At 44.7% G+C, this 18,825-nt stretch overlaps 1 protein-coding gene across 2 annotated transcripts in view; it reads right to left on the bottom strand.

The window, feature by feature from the left end:
* Positions 1–228: 228 nt before the first annotated feature.
* LOC147424657 (autophagy-related protein 18d-like) overlaps positions 229–18,825 on the bottom strand; it is a 34,020-nt gene continuing 15,423 nt past the window's right edge. Inside the window, exons 3-4 of one of the 2 annotated variants that reach the window (XR_015186343.1) lie at positions 834–916; positions 229–726 (exon numbers count right to left, since the gene is read on the bottom strand). Coding sequence is in view for 1 of the 2 variants with exons in the window: in XM_086499511.1 (XP_086355637.1) it covers positions 630–726; positions 834–960 (224 nt within the window). In the remaining variant the exon portion in view is untranslated. Of the gene's footprint in view, positions 727–833; positions 961–18,825 lie in introns of both variants that reach the window. The other variant, XM_086499511.1, reaches the window with a different exon arrangement.

Below are 18,825 nucleotides of genomic sequence, written 5' to 3'. Positions count from 1 at the left end.
AGACTATAAAGACCACAAAAAATTTTACAAACCAATGGTAAAGGGGAGACTGCTAGTCAAGATGAAATAATACTTGGAAGGAAGTTAAAAAAATCTTCGTAACAATATTCATGAATAGTCTGGGATTTTGTCAAAGTATCTTTCGTGTTGAACACTGTACTACTTTTGATTACTACGCACCTCCTTACAAGACACAGCATCAACTTTTTAAAAAACCCACAAAGTTCATGAGCAATGACCATAGACATGCCACTTAAGACTATTCTAACAAAAGCATGAAACAAATGTGAAGGTTTTGTACAGTCCATACTCTCCCCCTTGAATATGCTTCATGTCTGCTTGTGAAGGGAGCTAAGGATTCATTAACGAGGGCTAAGACAACTGCAATCAAACTTCATCCCTGATTGTGAAAAGCGTGTATATGTAACAAGGATGAAATCACCCAAACAAGCATTCTGTGATTTTATGTCCTGGGTGTAAGCCATCACTAAGGTCTTACCAAAACTCACCTACTCAACAGCTTAAATCTCACTAAAATTTCTATATTACAAGCCAAATACAACACAAGCTGAATGATTGTGCAGTCATTCGGACTGCAATGGAACACCATCCAAGAGCTACTCTTTCAATCAAGCCATGAAATAGCTGTCAGCTGTGAAAAATCTGGTAAACTCATGCTGTTGCATTTCCCCTCCATTGATTGGATCAAAAGTGCACCTATAAAAACTGAGAAAAAAAATATAGCTGTGAATCTACAGCAAAAACACAATACGACAATGGAGCCTTAAATCTTCAGCAAAAGCAAGATACGGCAACCTACTTGCGAGTCTTACCTTCCATCTAGCCCCACTATGGTCACAGCATTTGCATCAGTTCCAAAAGCAACGAGCGTTCTCACATCCTCAGGCAGACGGAACTGTGCAAACGACCATTCAGAGCTGAAATACTTGGGCAAAACACCTGAAAATCCACACAGGAATACTGCTAAAAAATTTGTTTGCCTACAAACAGTTGCCACAAGGACAAAAAAAACTTTCCGACACAATCAGCAGCCAGAGAAACATTTCCATGTTGTTAAGTCAGCCAAGTGCTCCCTTTCTTCCCACCACTCCCCTCCCTGCAGGTCACTGGGTGGTGCATGCATGCACGCTAGGCCCAAAAGTGGAGAACCACCCTTGATTTTCTTCAAAAACCAGGACTTCAGGGTGGCCTTCAAGGCGAAAATATAACATTGACCTTGATAAAGATCGTTAAGGCCAACTTTAAGGATGGTGTCTAAGTCAAAAACAAAGCATAAGACCTCTTAATCCCATCCTCGTATAGATATAGATCTTTTAACTCGTTATAAGTTTGTTTTAGCTTAATGAACAATATCTCGGTATTTTGTTGCATTTCATTACAATCAAAGTGCAATTAAAATTTGAATGTATATGACAACAATTACAAAATTTACAGAAGGATTACCTTGTGTACTATGTTTAAGATTGAACCATCCACTTTGAGAGGTTTCTCTTGCCTGTGGCCAAATTCGAATGCCCGAAACAGCTCATGAGCCATGGCCATGTGTGAATGTTTTGTTTTTGTAAACCAAACTACAGCTGAATTTCAAGCCCCCTCTTCCTCTGAATCGGCCATCTCAATCACCATCATAAAGAAATCTCCAAAATTGGACAACTCAAACACTATTATAATGTGCAGCGGAATTGATTTATGGTAATACCTTAGGATGAGTGCTCAATGCGTACTCAAGGTTCCTTTTACTTCATGAAAGAGATGTGCAAGAGAGAAGAGAGAACGAGTATTGTGAGTGAAGGTTCTATGAGAGAGAGAGAGAGAGAGAGAGAGAGAGAGAGAGAAGAAGAAGAAGAAGATTAACACCGATGGGGTCCAAAACCCCCCTCCAAGGGCACTCCTCACTGTCACTTGTATTGTAAAATGGAAGTAATTTATGGTGATTTAACTTGGGATGAATGCTCAGCGTGTACTCAAGGTTCCTTTTACTTCATGAGAGATGTGCAATAGACTAGAGAGAGAAGAGACAAAGATACTGTGAGTGAAGGTTTTGTGAGTGATAGAGAGAGAAAGGAGACTTAACACCAAATGGTCCTAAGCCCCCCTCCAAGGGCCCCCCTCTCTATCGCTAGACAGGTATTTGCTTTAGATTGCACAAATGCTGATACAATGGATCTAGATGATGAGATGTTGCTGGGATCTTGTTATCGATGCTTGGATCTGCGAGGCTAAGGGCTGAAATGCAAAGATGCTAGTGTACCTGACTTGGGTCTGCGAACTCAAATTGGGCTCAAGTAGGTCATTTTCAGCCCAATAAAAGTGGGACAGCTCAAAGGAACTTACAAAATTTTCTCCAAAATTTTAACGGAAATTGGAATAAAGAGATGCCGAAAGGGACGCCAACCTTTGGGGCCAACGCGTTGTCACTCTCTGCTATCCTAGCCGTGTTTTCTTTGAAGTGTAATTTTTAGTCACAAATTTATTTGTGAAGTTCCTTTGTGTCGTCAAGTTTATCAGTGTAAAGATCGGGTGAAAGCTAAAGTCTACCGCCCTCTAGCGAGTCTACAGGCCGGTTCTAGAAGCAGATTAGGGAGAGGACTATTTTGTGGCTCTGCTTGGCCATACCTGAGGTAGACCTACTTGAGGTAAACGTACCTTCTCTTCGCAATGCACTCCACAGTGTTGCCCACCCGATAGGCTGCCATGAGGCAGGACCTTCTTCCTACGGTTACCCAGGGTCAAAGTCTCCAATGTTCTACATTTCCGCTACTAAATGGTGGGGTAGTCCCCAGTGTTCTGCATTTCTGCTACTAAATGTGTGTTGCAAGTCACCTTGTTCCTAGGGTTACCCAGGGTCAGAGTCTCCAGTGTTCTACATTTTTGCTACTAAATCGTGGGGTGGTCCCCAGTGTTCTGCATTTCTGCTACTAAACATGTGTTGCAAATCACTTTCAGTGAGTTTACACTTTCATTAGCATTTTGGCCATTTATTAGGATCGTGGGGTTTTATGCTCAGTAAGGCAATTTGCCTATTGCCCTATATATGCAAGCCCCCGGTTCCCCCCTATGTACTTATGGCATGTTGTCACGTGACACATCCAACCCTATGTGTCCGTGGACAAGCTACAGCATGACAAGGGTTCGGTTCAGTCAAGTCATTCTAGAATAGGAAGTGATATGGCACTTTTGTGAGTCTATTCGCAGACCGTGCATGTCCAGACACTTATAGAGTAGTAGCATATCCTCTGGTTACACACATCATGATCATCAGCATTACCATCAGAATCCATCAGGAGCATTTTTATAGTGCATAGACCTATTTCCCCTATTTTTTGACATTTTTCACTTATTATTTTTAAGTGACTTTTGATGGAAAGTAGGTTGCAAAGTCGATAGGGCAATTTTGCTAAGTTTGTATATAAGCAAACCTAGCGCTAGCACTTTCTGGCAAAAGAGGCAACAGGAGCTTCGGTTCAACAGGCACCTTCTCAGCAGGAACCCCCAGCAAGGCCTAGCGTTTTTTGCTACACAGCAGCGAGGCTAGCGTTTTGCATCAAGAACCCAAATCAGCCAGTGTTTTTGCACTTGCAGATTCCCGGCGATAGTAGAACCGCAGATCAACCTAGCGTTTTGCATTTGCAGAGCAACCGGCAGCAGCAAGACCTTTTTCAGCCCTAGCGTTTTTTATTTGCAGCACATCGCAGATCTCACCTTCCCATAGCCGTTCCTCGCCGCACGGCCAAATCCCGCAAGGTTTACAATTTCAGCCCGGAAAACGCAGATTTCAGCATCTGCGTTTCAACGCATCGTCGTCGTACCGTCGTCATCGACATCGTCATCGACATAGAGTCAGAATTCAACAGATGAAGATTTGCAAATTTCAGCATTAGCATTTTCAGATTTCAGCCCGTCTCGTCGTCATCGACATCGTCGATAAGTCCAAGCATTGTAGAGATTTGTGCAATCATAAGTAGACCGCTCTCGCCATAGAGAGTGGGGCCCTTGAGGAGTGTTTGACAACATCTCTGGTGTCGTATTCTCTTCTCTCTCTCTATCTCTCAGTCTCATACACTTTCACGCACAGTGTCCATTCACTTTGTTTGTCCATTTCACTCTCTCATTAAAGAACGGAAAGCTCTCCCTTCCGTAAGTTAAAGGAACCCTTGAGCACAGCTCAGCGCACTCATCTTGAGCAAAATTCAACATTCATTCCGCTGCACCTTACACATGTTGTATCAATGAGCAGAGCTTCCAACATTTTGGGCACATTGTCTCTCTAGCGATTCACTGTGAGGCCTCTCTCTCTCTCTCTCTCTCTCTCTCTCTCTCTCTCTCTCTCTCTCTCTCTCTCTCTCTCTCTCTCTCTCTCTCTCTCTCTCTCTCTCTCTCTCTCTCTATTGTTTTTGCCAACGATACCTCTCCCTCTCTCTAGCGCTCCCCTTCCCCTCCGTGTTGAGCCACTACACGTATGCGTGTACTTGCAAATTGTTGCACGTGCCCATTCAGAGGGTGGTACACAATAGGAATTTGTTTGCGAGATTTGTCGCAATAGACTGAAGATCCATTGACACTAGTGCCAGAGGAGGAGATACCACCTGGGGCATTAGAGGGGGTAACATGTAATTCAAAAACTTTGCACCATCGGGAGATTCTACTGAGGCTAACCCGAAAGAATGTTGCGAAGCTCATCGAGGAGAAACTACAAGTATTCTACCGAATCCATGAACGCCATGTCTTGGGCTCCTTATGGCTTATGCCCTGTAAGACAGAGCGATGAAGACGGGAGCACGCCTGATGAGAGATGAAGACGGGAGCGATAATCCGATTGCGAGGCACGAAGATTCTTTTGAAAAAATTTGGAAGCACTGTTTTGCTTTGTCTGCTCTTTAATAGGACCGATATGCTTTCAGAAAAGAACATGCCCGAAGCTCTGATACCACTGTCACGGAGATGGGCACCACGTGCCAACAGAAAAGAACAAACTGAACAACTTTAAGCACTACATATAAAAACTAAACAGAATTAAAAGAGAGAGGGAGAGTGCACGACACAAGAGACGGGGAGTGGTGGAGTTCCACCCCAAGAGAGCACTAACCCAAAAGTACAATCCCTACGGCTATGCTCTGCTTCTCCCACCGGGTAGAATGCTAGAGTAAGAGCCCACGCTACATATTTATAGGCCCTTGGCCTCTCAAAAGCCGTTACATGAAAAGCTTCAAGTTCTAAAAGCATCAAGCCTCCTAAAAGCAGCCTAGCGCTAATCATGGAACTCCGTACAACTCCCACGTCAGCATGCAACAGCGCAAAATGCAGAAATCCGTACAAGCTGCCACGTAGCACTGCCAACACAAATCGCAGGCGTCCGTACAGCCGAGAGAGAATGTGTTGGGCCTACTTTATTTGATCTCTTTAGGTCACTTGGGCCCCATCCAACAGGGTCCCATAAGTTGGTGGGAACTACTCTTTAAAAATAGAAAAATCGAAAAGACTTTGCAAGTTGGTAAAACTTCTTCTGCTGCTTCTCCTTAGGGTTTAGGTCTCTCGATCGGAATCTACAAGTTGGCTCCGTTCTTCAACGGCTTGACACGTCAGTAGTTTGTGACATTGAGTGTTACTTCTATTGGCCGAGGCTCAAAAAGGATGTGGACAAGTTTGTTCACAGTTGCTTCGTATGCCAAAAGGTCAAGTTTGACAAGCGTAAGGCATCAAGTCTCCTACAGCCTCCACCCATACCCTCTCGTCCATGGGAAAGTGAAACATAGGGCGGTCGACTTTATTGTTTAACTTTACTTGAACTTTACGACACAAAGGAACTTCACGAATAAACCTATGACTAAGAATTACACTTCAAACAAACCACGGCTTGGCAACTAGAGTGCTTCTAGGCAGACCGACACCTTGTAGGCCCCAAACATTGGCGCTCCTTTCAGTATTTCTTTATTCTTATTGCACTTGAGAAAAACTTGTAAACTTCTACAAGTTGTCCCTGTCACAAACTACTTACGTGTCAAACCACTGAAGAACAAAGCCAACCTGCAGATCCCGGCCGAGGAGCCTAAACCCTAAGGAAGAAGCAGAAGCAAAATAAGAAGTTTTACCAACTTGCAAAGTCTTGCCGAGAGGCCTAATTTTAAAGAGAAATTCCCGCCAACTTATGGGACCCCATCCGATGGGGCCCAAGTGACACAAAGGATAAAGTTGGACCTATACACACGGTTTTGGCGTTTTGCGCTGCATGCTAATGTGGCAAGTGTACCGATTTCTTAAAATTGCACTGGAGAATTTTCAGTATGTGCTTTTGGGCCAGATGCTCTTGAGTTTGAAGCTTTTCAAGTAAATTGCTTTTCATAGGCCAAGGGCTGCAAAGGGCTCATTCTCTGGCATGCTGCAGTGTGAAGGTGCACGGATTGGAGTTCCGGCATTATACTCAGTTGAAGCAATATAAAGAAATACGGGGCCAGTACTCTTTGGGGTGGAATTCCGCCACTCCCTGTCGTGTGTGCTCTCTCTCTTTCAATTCAGTTGTTATTGAAGTGCTAAAAGTCTGTTCAGTCTGTTCCTTTCTGTTGACACGTGGTGCTCGTATTGTGACAGTGGTATCAGAGCTTCAAGCGTGTGCTTTTCTGAAAGCATATCGGTCCTACCAAAGAGGAGACAAGAGCAAGATGGCGCTTTCAAAGTCTACTGGAAATTCTATTAAAGAATCCTCATGTCTCGACCCCAAACTTATTAGCAACTCCCACCCTTACTTCATCGCGCATCGGGCACGCTCCTGTCTTCATCGCTCTGTTTTACAGGGCATAAGCCTTAAAGATCACTTGCAAGAGAAGGATCCAAGATTTATTTTTCGAGTCGTTTTTCGAGTCGTTTTACCATACAGAGGTTGATGTCTATAGCTACCAAGCCACACACCCCAAGGAGACCTGACAAGCTTTGGTCGGTATCAATGTGACATGAAACGTTTCATGGTTTCGGTCGTTTCGAGGTTTCGAGGTTTTGAAACGTTTCGTTTCATAGCGTCAAAAACATGAAACAAGTTTCATAAACGGCATTAAATTATATATTAATAAAATATGATAAATATGTATACAATGTAGCACACATGACTCTGGACTTTAATGTCCACGAGAGAGAGAGAGAGAGAGAGAGAGAGAGAGAGAGAGAGAGAGAGAGAGAGAGAGAGGTGCTCACTGCTTAGAAGCGACTTCAAGCGAGCACGATCAAAGAGATGTTCAGTGTTGATGAAAGTTAAAACACAGCCACTAGTTTCATGAATCATAACTGATGCATCATTGATTCATTTCGCAAAGTACTTCTTTGAACAAAGTTCAAACTTAATTCAATGTCACAAACCATAAGTTTTAGAGACCACAATCATCTGTTAACTGGAGCTAGACCTTAAAAAATGGAAAAAAAACCCCAATTTTAAACGTTTCATAGAAAATGCCTGTCCATTTCATGCGTTTCGGCAAAACGTTTCATAGGTTTCGGGGTTTCGGGGTTTCATCTACATGAAACGCGTTTTTATGTCACATTGGTCGGTATGTGAGCTTGAAGATTGGAATGCAAGGTTTCGGGCAGGTTCGACAGCCGGTGCATAAGCCAATTGAGCAGGATATGGCAGAGCATCCTATGCAAGGAGAAAAAGGTTTTTTTGAAGTTAAAATGGGGAGATTTTAGACGAACTTGGAGGGCTCCAAGGGCAAACACCCCACGGAATGCCACATGGCCAGCAATTTAACCCACATGCGCATGGAGGGGGTAGGAGCTTGGGGTATATAAGGTAAAACGTGCATATCACATAGTGTATCGCAGGGAGAGAAGGCTCCCCCACCCATTGGCTATGGCGGCTACGGTGGCGGGCGTTGTGCAGGCGGCCCTCGGGCGCTGCGCGCGGATTTTGGCCGGAATGGGCGGCGCGGTGGTGCACGCCTGCGTGAGGAGGAGCGGCGCCCGCGAGATAGACTGATGACGTGACGAGCGCCTCGTCCCGCGGCCCTTGGGGCCTTGGGGCCTCAAGCCTTTTTTGAAGAGAGAGACCCCTCACCCACCCCCCCCCCCACCCCCCCCAATTAGCGATGTCGCTAATGGTAGGGTAAGGGGCACGTCCCGCAGCCGGGTCAAATGCCAAGGGAGAGTCCCCCATGTGAAATGAAGAGAGAAAGCGAGGGTGTAAGAAGGTAAATCAAGGGGGTTCACACGGCAACAAAGTGAGCCACAGAGAGAGAGAGAGAGAGAGAGAGAGAGAGAGAGAGAGAGAGAGAGAGGGCAGCCATGTGGGCCGAGCAAGGGCAAACCAACACAAAGGGCAAGGTGGAGGCCGACACCTAGAAGAGAAGAAGAGGAGAGAGAAAAGAGAGAGAGAGAGAGAGAGAGAGAGAAGGCAGGTGTGAATCGGATAAAAGATAGTCAAGGGTAAAAAATCAAGGAGCAATGCAAGGCTAAGCTCCCAAGGGGTAAAAATGAAAGAGAAAAAAATAAAAAATAAAAAGAAGCCTAGGGGCCAATAGCGACCTCGCTAACGCTCCCCCCCAAGTGCAAAAGAGGGAAAAAGAGAGCAGATGAAGCAAGGTGTCACAAAAAATACGGAAGCGTAAACTGACGTTTAATTGCACTTCAAATACTCAAGAGAATTAGAGGGAGCGAGAAAACTTGACACTTCATTGGGGACCAGAAGATGGGTTGGTCCCCCCCCATAAAGAGAATATCTTTATTACTAAGGGAGAATCTTTACAAGCACAGGAACGGGGCATACGCCCGTCCTCTATTCTTTCTTCTGTTCTGTTCTGACTACTGACTGAGAAAGTGTTTCCACTTTCTTACTGCTTAGGGGATTTCCCCTCTTCTGCGAGACTGGTTGGAAGCTCTCGAAAAGAGAGTCTATCTTCCGAAACAGCTCATCGGAAGCTCTCACAGAGGAGAGTCCATCTTCCGTTATGTGTTGCCTTCATGCTCATTCCTTCATGCATCGAACACAAAAGAGAAACAAGCAAAATGCACACGCACATGCTTGCTGTAATTTTCTGCACATAACCTGAAATTCTTACCTGTGCGCACCCCTACGCCGAAACAGAGGTCTTCTTCGCGATGGAATCGCGCCAAACTTGATGTAGACTTAGGATAAGGAGAGAGAAGAGAATTTCTATGGCTGATCTGCTGAAAACAGCCCTAATCGAGGTGATTAGGGGCTGAAAACAGAGAATTTCAGCAGCCGCACTCTGCTAAGAGAGCGTCTATGGCAGCTTATCGCGATGAAACTTCACCAGAAGGAGTCTATGACTGTGAGATCCCTTGTTCTTGACAATGGGAGCACAAGGCTACCACATATGTCGCAAGGGAGCACTCAAGGCTCTCAAGCTTCAATGGAGGGCTCCACCGCGTAGAGCACGCTCACATTAGGGGGGGTAGGTGCACTGCCAGCCCTGAAAACAGGGGGAGGGGGGCTCCTAAATAGCCATCAGGGAGAGGGGGCGCTAGGAAGAGAGAGAGGGTGAGAGTGAGAGTGAGAGAGAGTTAGTTTGCATTGGTAAGTGTGCCACTTGGCACACTTACTTTAAAAACTTAAAAACCATTCAACTTTTGACTTTAAAAACTTCTAGCTCATTAATTAAAAAAATGTGCAACTAACTAACAACTGCTACCAATGATTCTTTTATGAGAACACCAAAGGTCTGCCGGCGCAATGCCGCACGGGCACTGCACCGCCTTTACCTGTTCACACTTGTCCGGCCGCCCGCCCGGGCACGGACCGTTAAATTTAATTTCACGAAACTTACCCTAAGGCTTGAGTAGCTTTATTAGCCTTAGGGTCACTGTTCTAAGGACCCCATCTCATTCATGTGCTTGTACTGACGTTCGTATTTTTCTGAGCCTAAAATCTGAGGCTACTGCTTACCCCTTTCTGAAGACCCGATTTCCCAATCACTAGGGCTTCAGGGTAGTTTCTGCTAAGGTCCCTCTGAGGTGTTCTAGCCCGCATTTAGGCTCACCTGAGGCCTTAGAACTGCTAGGTCTATTCTGGTGTGCACACAACTAATTAGATAATTCTTTTCTCGTAAATAAATTAATTATTTACAAAGTCTGACTTAGTTACATCCCTCTTGGTTCTAAACAGTTGACCTCAACTGTAGAGCGTCAACATAACTGTGCAAGATGTCAGGGTAGTCCTTGAGATCGGACTCAGTCATCCACTTTGCATCTAAAGGAGTGTAATTCTTGAACTTGACTAAATACTTTCGATGTAGACTCCCCGACTTGAGTTGTCTCTCCGAGTGTTGTATTATCTGTTCAGGTTGAAGGATTTCCTCAGTCTCTTCGACTTCTGGAGGATCTTCTTGTACGGGCGCCACTGGAGGAGGTCCAACATATGGTCGGAGGAGACTGACATGAAAATCATTGTGGATGCGCCAGTTAGAAGGCAAATCCAATCTGAAAGTCACATCATTGACTTTATCTGTAATTTTGAAAGGGCCGTAAAATCTATGGGAAAGTTTGACAACTTTCCCTTTGCCGACCCGCTTTTTCAATCTAGCTTTCTCAAACCGAAGCAGGACATATTGTCCTTTGTCAAGATTGAGATTCCTTCTGTGCTTGTCTGCTTTTCTCTTTTGTTGCTCTTGAGTACGAAGAATCGCTTGCTTTACTTGTTGATGGGCAATATCAATATTGCGCACAAATTCATCTGCGGTGAAGATGTTTTCTTTGGTCACCATAATAGGAAGTAAGAGTGGCTTCCCATAAATAATTTCGAAAGGGGCTTTACCAGTTGAGGAATGTATGGTATTATTATACGCAAACTCAACTATTGGTAAGTACTGTTCCCATTGGGATTGTCGTTCCGAAACATAGCACTTGAGGAGATCTAAAATAGTGGCATTAGCGATTTCGCTTTGACCATCTGTTTGAGGATGATAAGTTGATGAAAAATCAAGCTTAGTTCCCAAGTTTTCAAACAAGGCTTGCCAAAATAGACTAGTCATGCGGGGATCTCTATCGCTGACAATAGTCTTTGGCAATCCATGGTGTTTAAAAATCTGAGCTAGAAATATTCTAGCCATGTGATCAGCTTTGATCGTCTTTTTTTACTGGAAGAAAATGTGCTTGCTTACTGAACCTGTCTACTATAGTCCAGATTGCATCATTTCCATTCTTGGATCTAGGAAGATCCGTAATAAAATCCATGGCAATACTTTCCCATGGCGTGTTACGCACAGGGAGCGGTTGAAGCTTGCCATAAACTTTATGTCTGTCATATTTCACTTTTTGGCATACTAAACACTCACGTACATGTTTTTCAATGTCCGCACGGAGTGTTGGCCAAAAGAAATACCTTTCGAGGGTACTAGTGGTGGAAGCAATTCCCCGATGCCCGGCATAAGGAGAATTATGTGCTTCATCCATCACCTTTTGTCGTAAGGGCTGAGCTATGCATATTGCTTGTTGACGATAGAGTGTATTATCCCTGATACAATAAGGTGGCTTTGAATGACCAGCTTGAAGATCTGGCCAAATTGTGGCGAAGTCTGGATCTTGAGGATACATCTCGCTGAGAGATTCTAGTTCCTCATGATAAATTGTTGTTAGTGCATTGATCTTTGGACGCCTGGAGAGAGCATCTGCAACTGCATTCTTTGTTCCAGAAGTGTGTAAAATCTGAAAATGAAACATTGAAAGAAAGTTGTCCCATCTCATCTGCTTTTCTGATAACTTTCTTTGTGTGAGGAAGTAGCGAAGACTTTGATGATCAGCTCCTAATAGATAGTGTTTCCAAATGGAAAGAGCATGAATTACTGCCATTAGCTCTTTCTCGTATATGGAGACATGCAACTCTGCATCTTTAAGGCGCCGACTTTCATAGGCTATCGCGTGACCCTCTTGGTTCAAAACTGCTCCTACACAATCTCCAGATGCATCGCAGTATACCTCGAAAGGTTTGCGAAGATCAGGGACGGTGAGAACAGGTCCGTGACTGAGTAGATACTTAAGCTTTTCGAAAGCTTGTTTTTGTCCAGACCCCCAATGGAATGGAATCCGCTTCTTTGTCAGGTCATGGAGGGGACTTGCTATCGCGGCAAAAGCTCGAATGAAACGCCGATAATAAGAACAGAGACCAAGGAAACTTCGTACATCATGTACTGTAGTTGGCGTAGGCCATTCTACAACTGCTTGAATCTTATCAGGGTCCATTCTCACCTGATTGTGAGACACTATATGGCCCAAATAGTGGATTTCTTTTAAAAAGAATTCACTCTTCTTAGCATTCACAAATAATTTGTGTTTGCGTAATTCTTCAAACACTAAGGCGAGATGCTTATAGTGTTCGTCTTCCGACTCTGGGAAGATTAAGACGTCATCAAAGAAAACGCCTGCAAAACTTCTATATGAGTGGAAGATTCTATCCATCATTCTGTTGAATGTAGCTGGTGCATTAGTGAGTCCAAAAGGCATCACTGGAAATTCATACAACCCGAAGGTTGTTCTAAATGAAGTCTTATGCACATCCTGAGGAGCTATGCGGATTTGATGCTAACCGCTCTTCAAGTCTATACGACTAAAGACACTGGCTCCTTGTAACTTATCAAGAATGTCGTCAATCCGAGGGATTGGAAATCGATTCTTGATTGTGATCTTGTTTAGAGATCTATAGTCTATGCACATGCGGAATGTGCCATCCTTTTTCTGTACTAGCAAGACAGGTGAACAATATGGAGAAGTACTAGGCCTTATTAAGCCCTTCTCCAAAAGTTCGTTAACCTGCTTGAGAATTTCCTCTTGCTGCATTAGACTAACTCGATAAGGGGGCTGATTTGGAGGAGAACTTCCTGGGATCAAATCAATGGTATGATCCTCAGGTCGCGAAGGTGGGAGTTCATTTGGAAGTTCATCTGCAAAACAATCTTTATATCTTTCTATTAACTTAAGTCTTTTTTGCTCTAAAGAGGAAGAAAGTTGTGAAACAGACACATCTCTCTCTCTTGCAAAAATCAAGTACGCTGAAACACACTTTTTCATTTCTTTCTTGATGGCAATGTGGTTGGCGATAGGAATACGCCAATCACCTGCATCTGCAAGTACAAGATACTCCTTTCCTTTATGAGCAAAAGATAAGGTTTTCTGAACATAGTCAGGAATGGGATGCATCTTGTAGTGCCAAGGCATTCCCAAGATAACATCGCATCCTTCAAGTGAAGCTAGTAAGAAAGACTCTTGATCCTTGTAGTCGTCGACCTTTAGATTCAACTTCCCTATGATTGGAGTAGAGTTTGAGTTCTGCCCTTTGAAAGCAGATTGCGCTTGAATAGAGACTCCAAAACGATTGGGCTGCAAGTTCAGGTCGTCAGCTAGCTTGGTAGAGATGAAGTTGTCTGTACTACCAGGGTCAAACAAAATAAGAGTCCGCTGGTTGTTGATACTACCCCATGCTTTGAGAAGAGCTCTTTCTTTTCCATCCTTGGTTGTATTTCCTTGTACATCGGGACTGCATTGGAAGAGGGTGGTTGTGGAGGTTTGGTAGGACAGTCACCCTTCATATGACCAACTTGTCCGCACTTGAAGCATCTTCCTTCACTAATGTATGTTCGCAACTCAGCAGGAGAGAGATATCTCCCTTTCTTGGGCTGATTTGGCTTTGCTTCTGCTTCGGAGGCGGTTCTTTTCTTCTTTTGAGAAGAAGTAGAAGAGGTAGGCTGCTCATGGAGAGCCTTCTGCTTAGCATGGTAAGTGCTTTGCTCCATCTTCCTAGGAGTACCCTTGTCATGTATTCCATCAGCTATGCGGGCTGATTCCATAAGTATCTGCAAGTTACCTCGAGGGTAAAGCTTCATAGCCTTTTGCAAGGCTTCATGCAAACCTGCTTCAAACTTGCGCATCTTCTCCGAATCGTCAATCTTCTTGAATGGAGTGACTTTCAAGAGAACGTCCCAAAACCTATCCACATAGCGTGGAACAATTTCGTTCTCTGACTGTGAAAGTCGATCCCATTCTTTCTTTACCTCTTCCTCATAGTCTGGAGGAAGGAACTGTGCGTAGAACTACTTGAAAGTGGTCCAATCTTGGGGTTTGCGATCTTCCAGGATAAGGGTTAACCACCAATTGCTGGCGGTGCCTTTCAGGTACAAACTAACATGGCGAAGCTTGGATCTTTCTTTAAAATTCCCTTCAGCAAATGCAACTTCAAATTGGCGGATGAAAGCTAAAGCTTTGTCATTATCACGCCGTCCATTGTAGGTGTCAAATTTCACATCTTCATCTCCCGACTTGAATGTTTTCTGCCTGTGGTGCTTCTTCTTATGGTGCTCCTTCTTTCGATGCTTAGACTCCTTGGGGACAGGAGTCCTTTCCCTTGAATGTACTTCTTGCTGCGACGGATCGTCGAGAAACATGTCTTCCGGAGAAACTGTCTTCCAGATCCTTCATGAAAGAGAACTGAGGGGAATCAGGGGGATCCTGCTCTTGAACTTTTGGATTAAACCGCACATGACGTTCTGGAGATTTCTTCTGCCTCTCGTGCATGCGGGAAGTTCCAATCAAAGGATCTTTTCTTGGTTGTGGCGCCTTTGGGTTCTGCGGAATTTCTCCCGACCCCATCAGCATTTTCTCCTTCCCTTTTTCAAGAGTATGGAGAATCTTTTGGACTTCTGGATGGGAGAGAGCTTTCTGCAACTCTTCCACCTGCTGTTGAAGGAGAGAGAACTCTATCTCGCGTCCTTCCATTTCTGCAGTCTGCCAAGAGTCGTCAATCCCTTCAGGAAGAGAGAGAGGACCTTGCTCTGATACCACTGTCACAAAAAATACGGAAGCGTAAACTGACGTTTAATTGCACTTCAAATACTCAAGAGAATTAGAGGGAGCGAGAAAACTTGACACTTCATTGGGGACCAGAAGATGGGCTGGTCCCCCCCCCATAAAGAGAATATCTTTATTACTAAGGGAGAATCTTTACAAGCACAGGAACGGGGCATACGCCCGTCCTCTATTCTTTCTTCTGTTCTGTTCTGACTACTGACTGAGAAAGTGTTTCCACTTTCTTACTGCTTAGGGGATTTCCCCTCTTCTGCGAGACTGGTTGGAAGCTCTCGAAAAGAGAGTCTATCTTCCGAAACAGCTCATCGGAAGCTCTCACAGAGGAGAGTCCATCTTCCGTTATGTGTTGCCTTCATGCTCATTCCTTCATGCATCGAACACAAAAGAGAAACAAGCAAAATGCACACGCACATGCTTGCTGTAATTTTCTGCACATAACCTGAAATTCTTACCTGTGCGCACCCCTACGCCGAAACAGAGGTCTTCTTCACGATGGAATCGCGCCAAACTTGATGTAGACTTAGGATAAGGAGAGAGAAGAGAATTTCTATGGCTGATCTGCTAAAAACAACCCTAATCGAGGTGATTAGGGGCTGAAAACAGAGAATTTCAGCAGCCGCACTCTGCTAAGAGAGCGTCTATGGCAGCTTATCGCGATGAAACTTCACCAGAAGGTGTCTATGACTGTGAGATCCCTTGTTCTTGACAATGGGAGCACAAGGCTACCACATATGTCGCAAGGGAGCACTCAAGGCTCTCAAGCTTCAATGGAGGGCTCCACCGCGTAGAGCACGCTCACATTAGGGGGGGTAGGTGCACTGCCAGCCCTGAAAATGGGGGAGGGGGGCTCCTAAATAGCCATCAGGGAGAGGGGGCGCTAGGAAGAGAGAGAGGGTGAGAGTGAGAGTGAGAGTGAGAGAGAGTTAGTTTGCATTGGTAAGTGTGCCACTTGGCACACTTACTTTAAAAACTTAAAAACCATTCAACTTTTGACTTTAAAAACTTCTAGCTCATTAATTAAAAAAATGTGCAACTAACTAACAACTGCTACCAATGATTCTTTTATGAGAACACCAAAGGTCTGCCGGCGCAATGCCGCACGGGCACTGCACCGCCTTTACCTATTCACACTTGTCCGGCCGCCCGCCCGGGCACGGACCGTTAAATTTAATTTCACGAAACTTACCCTAAGGCTTGAGTAGCTTTATTAGCCTTAGGGTCACTGTTCTAAGGACCCCATCTCATTCATGTGCTTGTACCGACGCGCGTATTTTTCTGAGCCTAAAATCTGAGGCTACTGCTTACCCCTTTCTGAAGACCCGATTTCCCAATCACTAGGGCTTCAGGGTAATTTCTGCTAAGGTCCCTCTGAGGTGTTCTAGCCCGCATTTAGGCTCACCTGAGGCCTTAGAACTGCTAGGTCTATTCTGGTGTGCACACAACTAATTAGATAATTCTTTTCTCGTAAATAAATTAATTATTTACAAAGTCTGACTTAGTTACACAAGGCGGTGCCCCCTTGCCAAAGATACCAAGTTAGGGTACCAGATGGACCAATGAGAGGGCAATTTCCAAAATTCAAGACCCCCCCTAGAAAAATCAAATTTTCATGGCTTTTTTCCGGGGCTTTTGAAGCCTGCAAAGCGGAGTTCTCTGATAGATCAACCCCTTTGTACTCTTTTCTTGAAAATGGCCATGGTGATGGCAGTGCAAACCAGTGTACATGCCTTTTGGAGTGCAATCAAGCCACTGTTGCCCCCTATTGCTGTTGTTTCCCCTTTCCCCCTTCTCTTTCTCCTGCTTTCATGTTTCCCCTCGATGCCAGCAGTGTGGATGTGTGTGCCCCCCCTCGGGACCGACGATGTTTCGTGTGAGTGAGATTGAGCGACTGTGAGCGTGTGTAAGGGTGGAGACAGACCGTGGCAGCAGGTGTGTTTTGTGTGGTGGGTTTGTGGAGTGTGTGAGCAGTGGAAATTGAGCAGGCGGTGGTCTGCTAGTGTAAAGTGTATTTTTGAAGGTGTTTTCCGAGAGGATAGGGGTGTTGTGGATACCCTGAGCTATAGAGAGGCCCTTGTGTTTGTGTCGGGCGTGTTCCCCCATTCCCCCTCTCCCTCTCCAACGGCTTGGAAGCTAGAGCGCTACCAAGCAGACACCGACACCTGTTGGCCCCAAAGACTGGCACCCCTTTCCGTATTTCTTTATTGTATTCACAAAAGGAATAAAACCTGTGATTTCCTACAAGCTGCCCCGCATAATTCGGGCTGAAAATGACCTATTCTGGCCCAATTTCGGTAGCATAACTGTACTAGGACGCTTCACAAACAGTATCCCTACGCAAAAAGGGACTTTCCCGATGCATACGAACACTTTGCAAAACCTGGGGAGAATCTGCAGCACGCTGAGTTTTCTGTTTTCTGCCTTGGAAATGCACCAGATAACTCGCACAACATCTCCTTGCGTCCCCAGACCTCCTGGCGGTATTAGGGACCGTTTAGGGCCGAAACCCTAAACCTGCAAAAATACACAGCAGGTTGTAATTCCCTGTTTTGGACTCTGGAGCCGATCACATCCGTAGCAAGTCCTCGAGCTCCCTCACCTCTAGGGCTACTTGCCCTTTGAATCAAACGAAATTTCTCGCGTGAAATCTCTTTGAATTCATATGTACCTGCGAGGGATTAGCAACTAGCTAATCCAGTACCTGTGCAAGAGGCTCTTGCCTCGGCAATCGCGCATGAACCCACACAATTGTACATAGGTCAAATGAAGAGCCCTCTTGTGGGGCATTACATAATTGAACGGAGGGGGAGAGAGAGAACAATGAATGTTGTGCAAGGCTTCAGTTCTTGCACTTCACTGTACATAGAGGGTAGGGCCTAGGCAAGCACACAGTAGCTTTGGTACCTGCAACAATCCACCATACGGCTGAAAAATACAACCTCCATGTTATTTCAACGCTTCTCTCTTTCTGAAGTTGAAAAATGCCCAAAAATGTGCCAAGTGGCACTCATGCATGGTTTTCCCGTTTTGTACCTTCCGGTCTAAAAATATCTCAACCGGTTGCTTAGTTGACTTTGCAGCAAAGTAATAAAATGTTCCCCTTGTCATTCTGAAGCTAATGACGCGAACAGATTTCGTGGCCCAAAATAACAATCCACCTTACGGCTGAAAAATGCAGCCTCCGCGTTTATTTCAACGCGTCTCTCTTTCTCAAGGTGAAACCAAAAATGTGCCAAGTGGCAGTCATGCATGGTTTTCCCGTTTTGTATCTTCCAATCTAAAAATATCTCAACCGGTTGCTCAATTGACTTCGCAACAGAGTAATAAAATGTTCCCCTTGTCATTCTAAAGCTAATGACGCGAGCAGATTTCTGGCCCAAAATGGCAGTTCCCTAAATTTTAGGAGATGCTTCCATTGGACTCTCACTGGTCATCTGACCATCTTTCACCACTGGGACCACGTCCAAAAATGCAATGTAACCCAGTTCTCGGGTGATTTTCTCTGGGTGACCCCACCTTGTCACTGTGCCTCTATGGAGTTAATTTCCTAGTATCCACCAACTTATTAAGTGCGGCGAGGGGACCTTTATGACTTTGTACTGAGCCTAGACACCCTTTTACTACTCGAGTTCTAGTGGCGATCAACTTCCCGTCTGCAGGTGAAACTACCGTTTCACACTAGCCATACAATGTCCAACCATTTACTACTTATAAAAGAGGGTCTCAAAAATTAAACGAAAATCATCCGAAAGAAACCAACAACTAAGGTTAGCAGTTGCCACGTCCTCATGACATACCCCCCTCTTGAAATCGCAAATGTCCTCGATTGCATACCATAAATACATGCCATTGATGATCTTGTGTTGTCAGCACTCTTTTATCATCGCATGTATCCACAAGAAAGATGATAAGACATAGATACAAATGACTTAATGAGACCTTCATACTTTTGTCATTTCCATCTATGATAAAAGTGAACATTATACGTTTAACACTTAAAGAACGATACACACT

The sequence above is a fragment of the Adiantum capillus-veneris genome, chromosome 25 (assembly GCF_014529385.1).
Source record: "Adiantum capillus-veneris isolate H3 chromosome 25, ASM1452938v2, whole genome shotgun sequence".
In the NCBI taxonomy this organism is placed as follows: Eukaryota; Viridiplantae; Streptophyta; class Polypodiopsida; order Polypodiales; family Pteridaceae; genus Adiantum; species Adiantum capillus-veneris.
The sequence above is the reverse complement of the archived record's forward strand: the minus strand, read 5'-3'. Positions and strand labels throughout refer to the sequence as shown.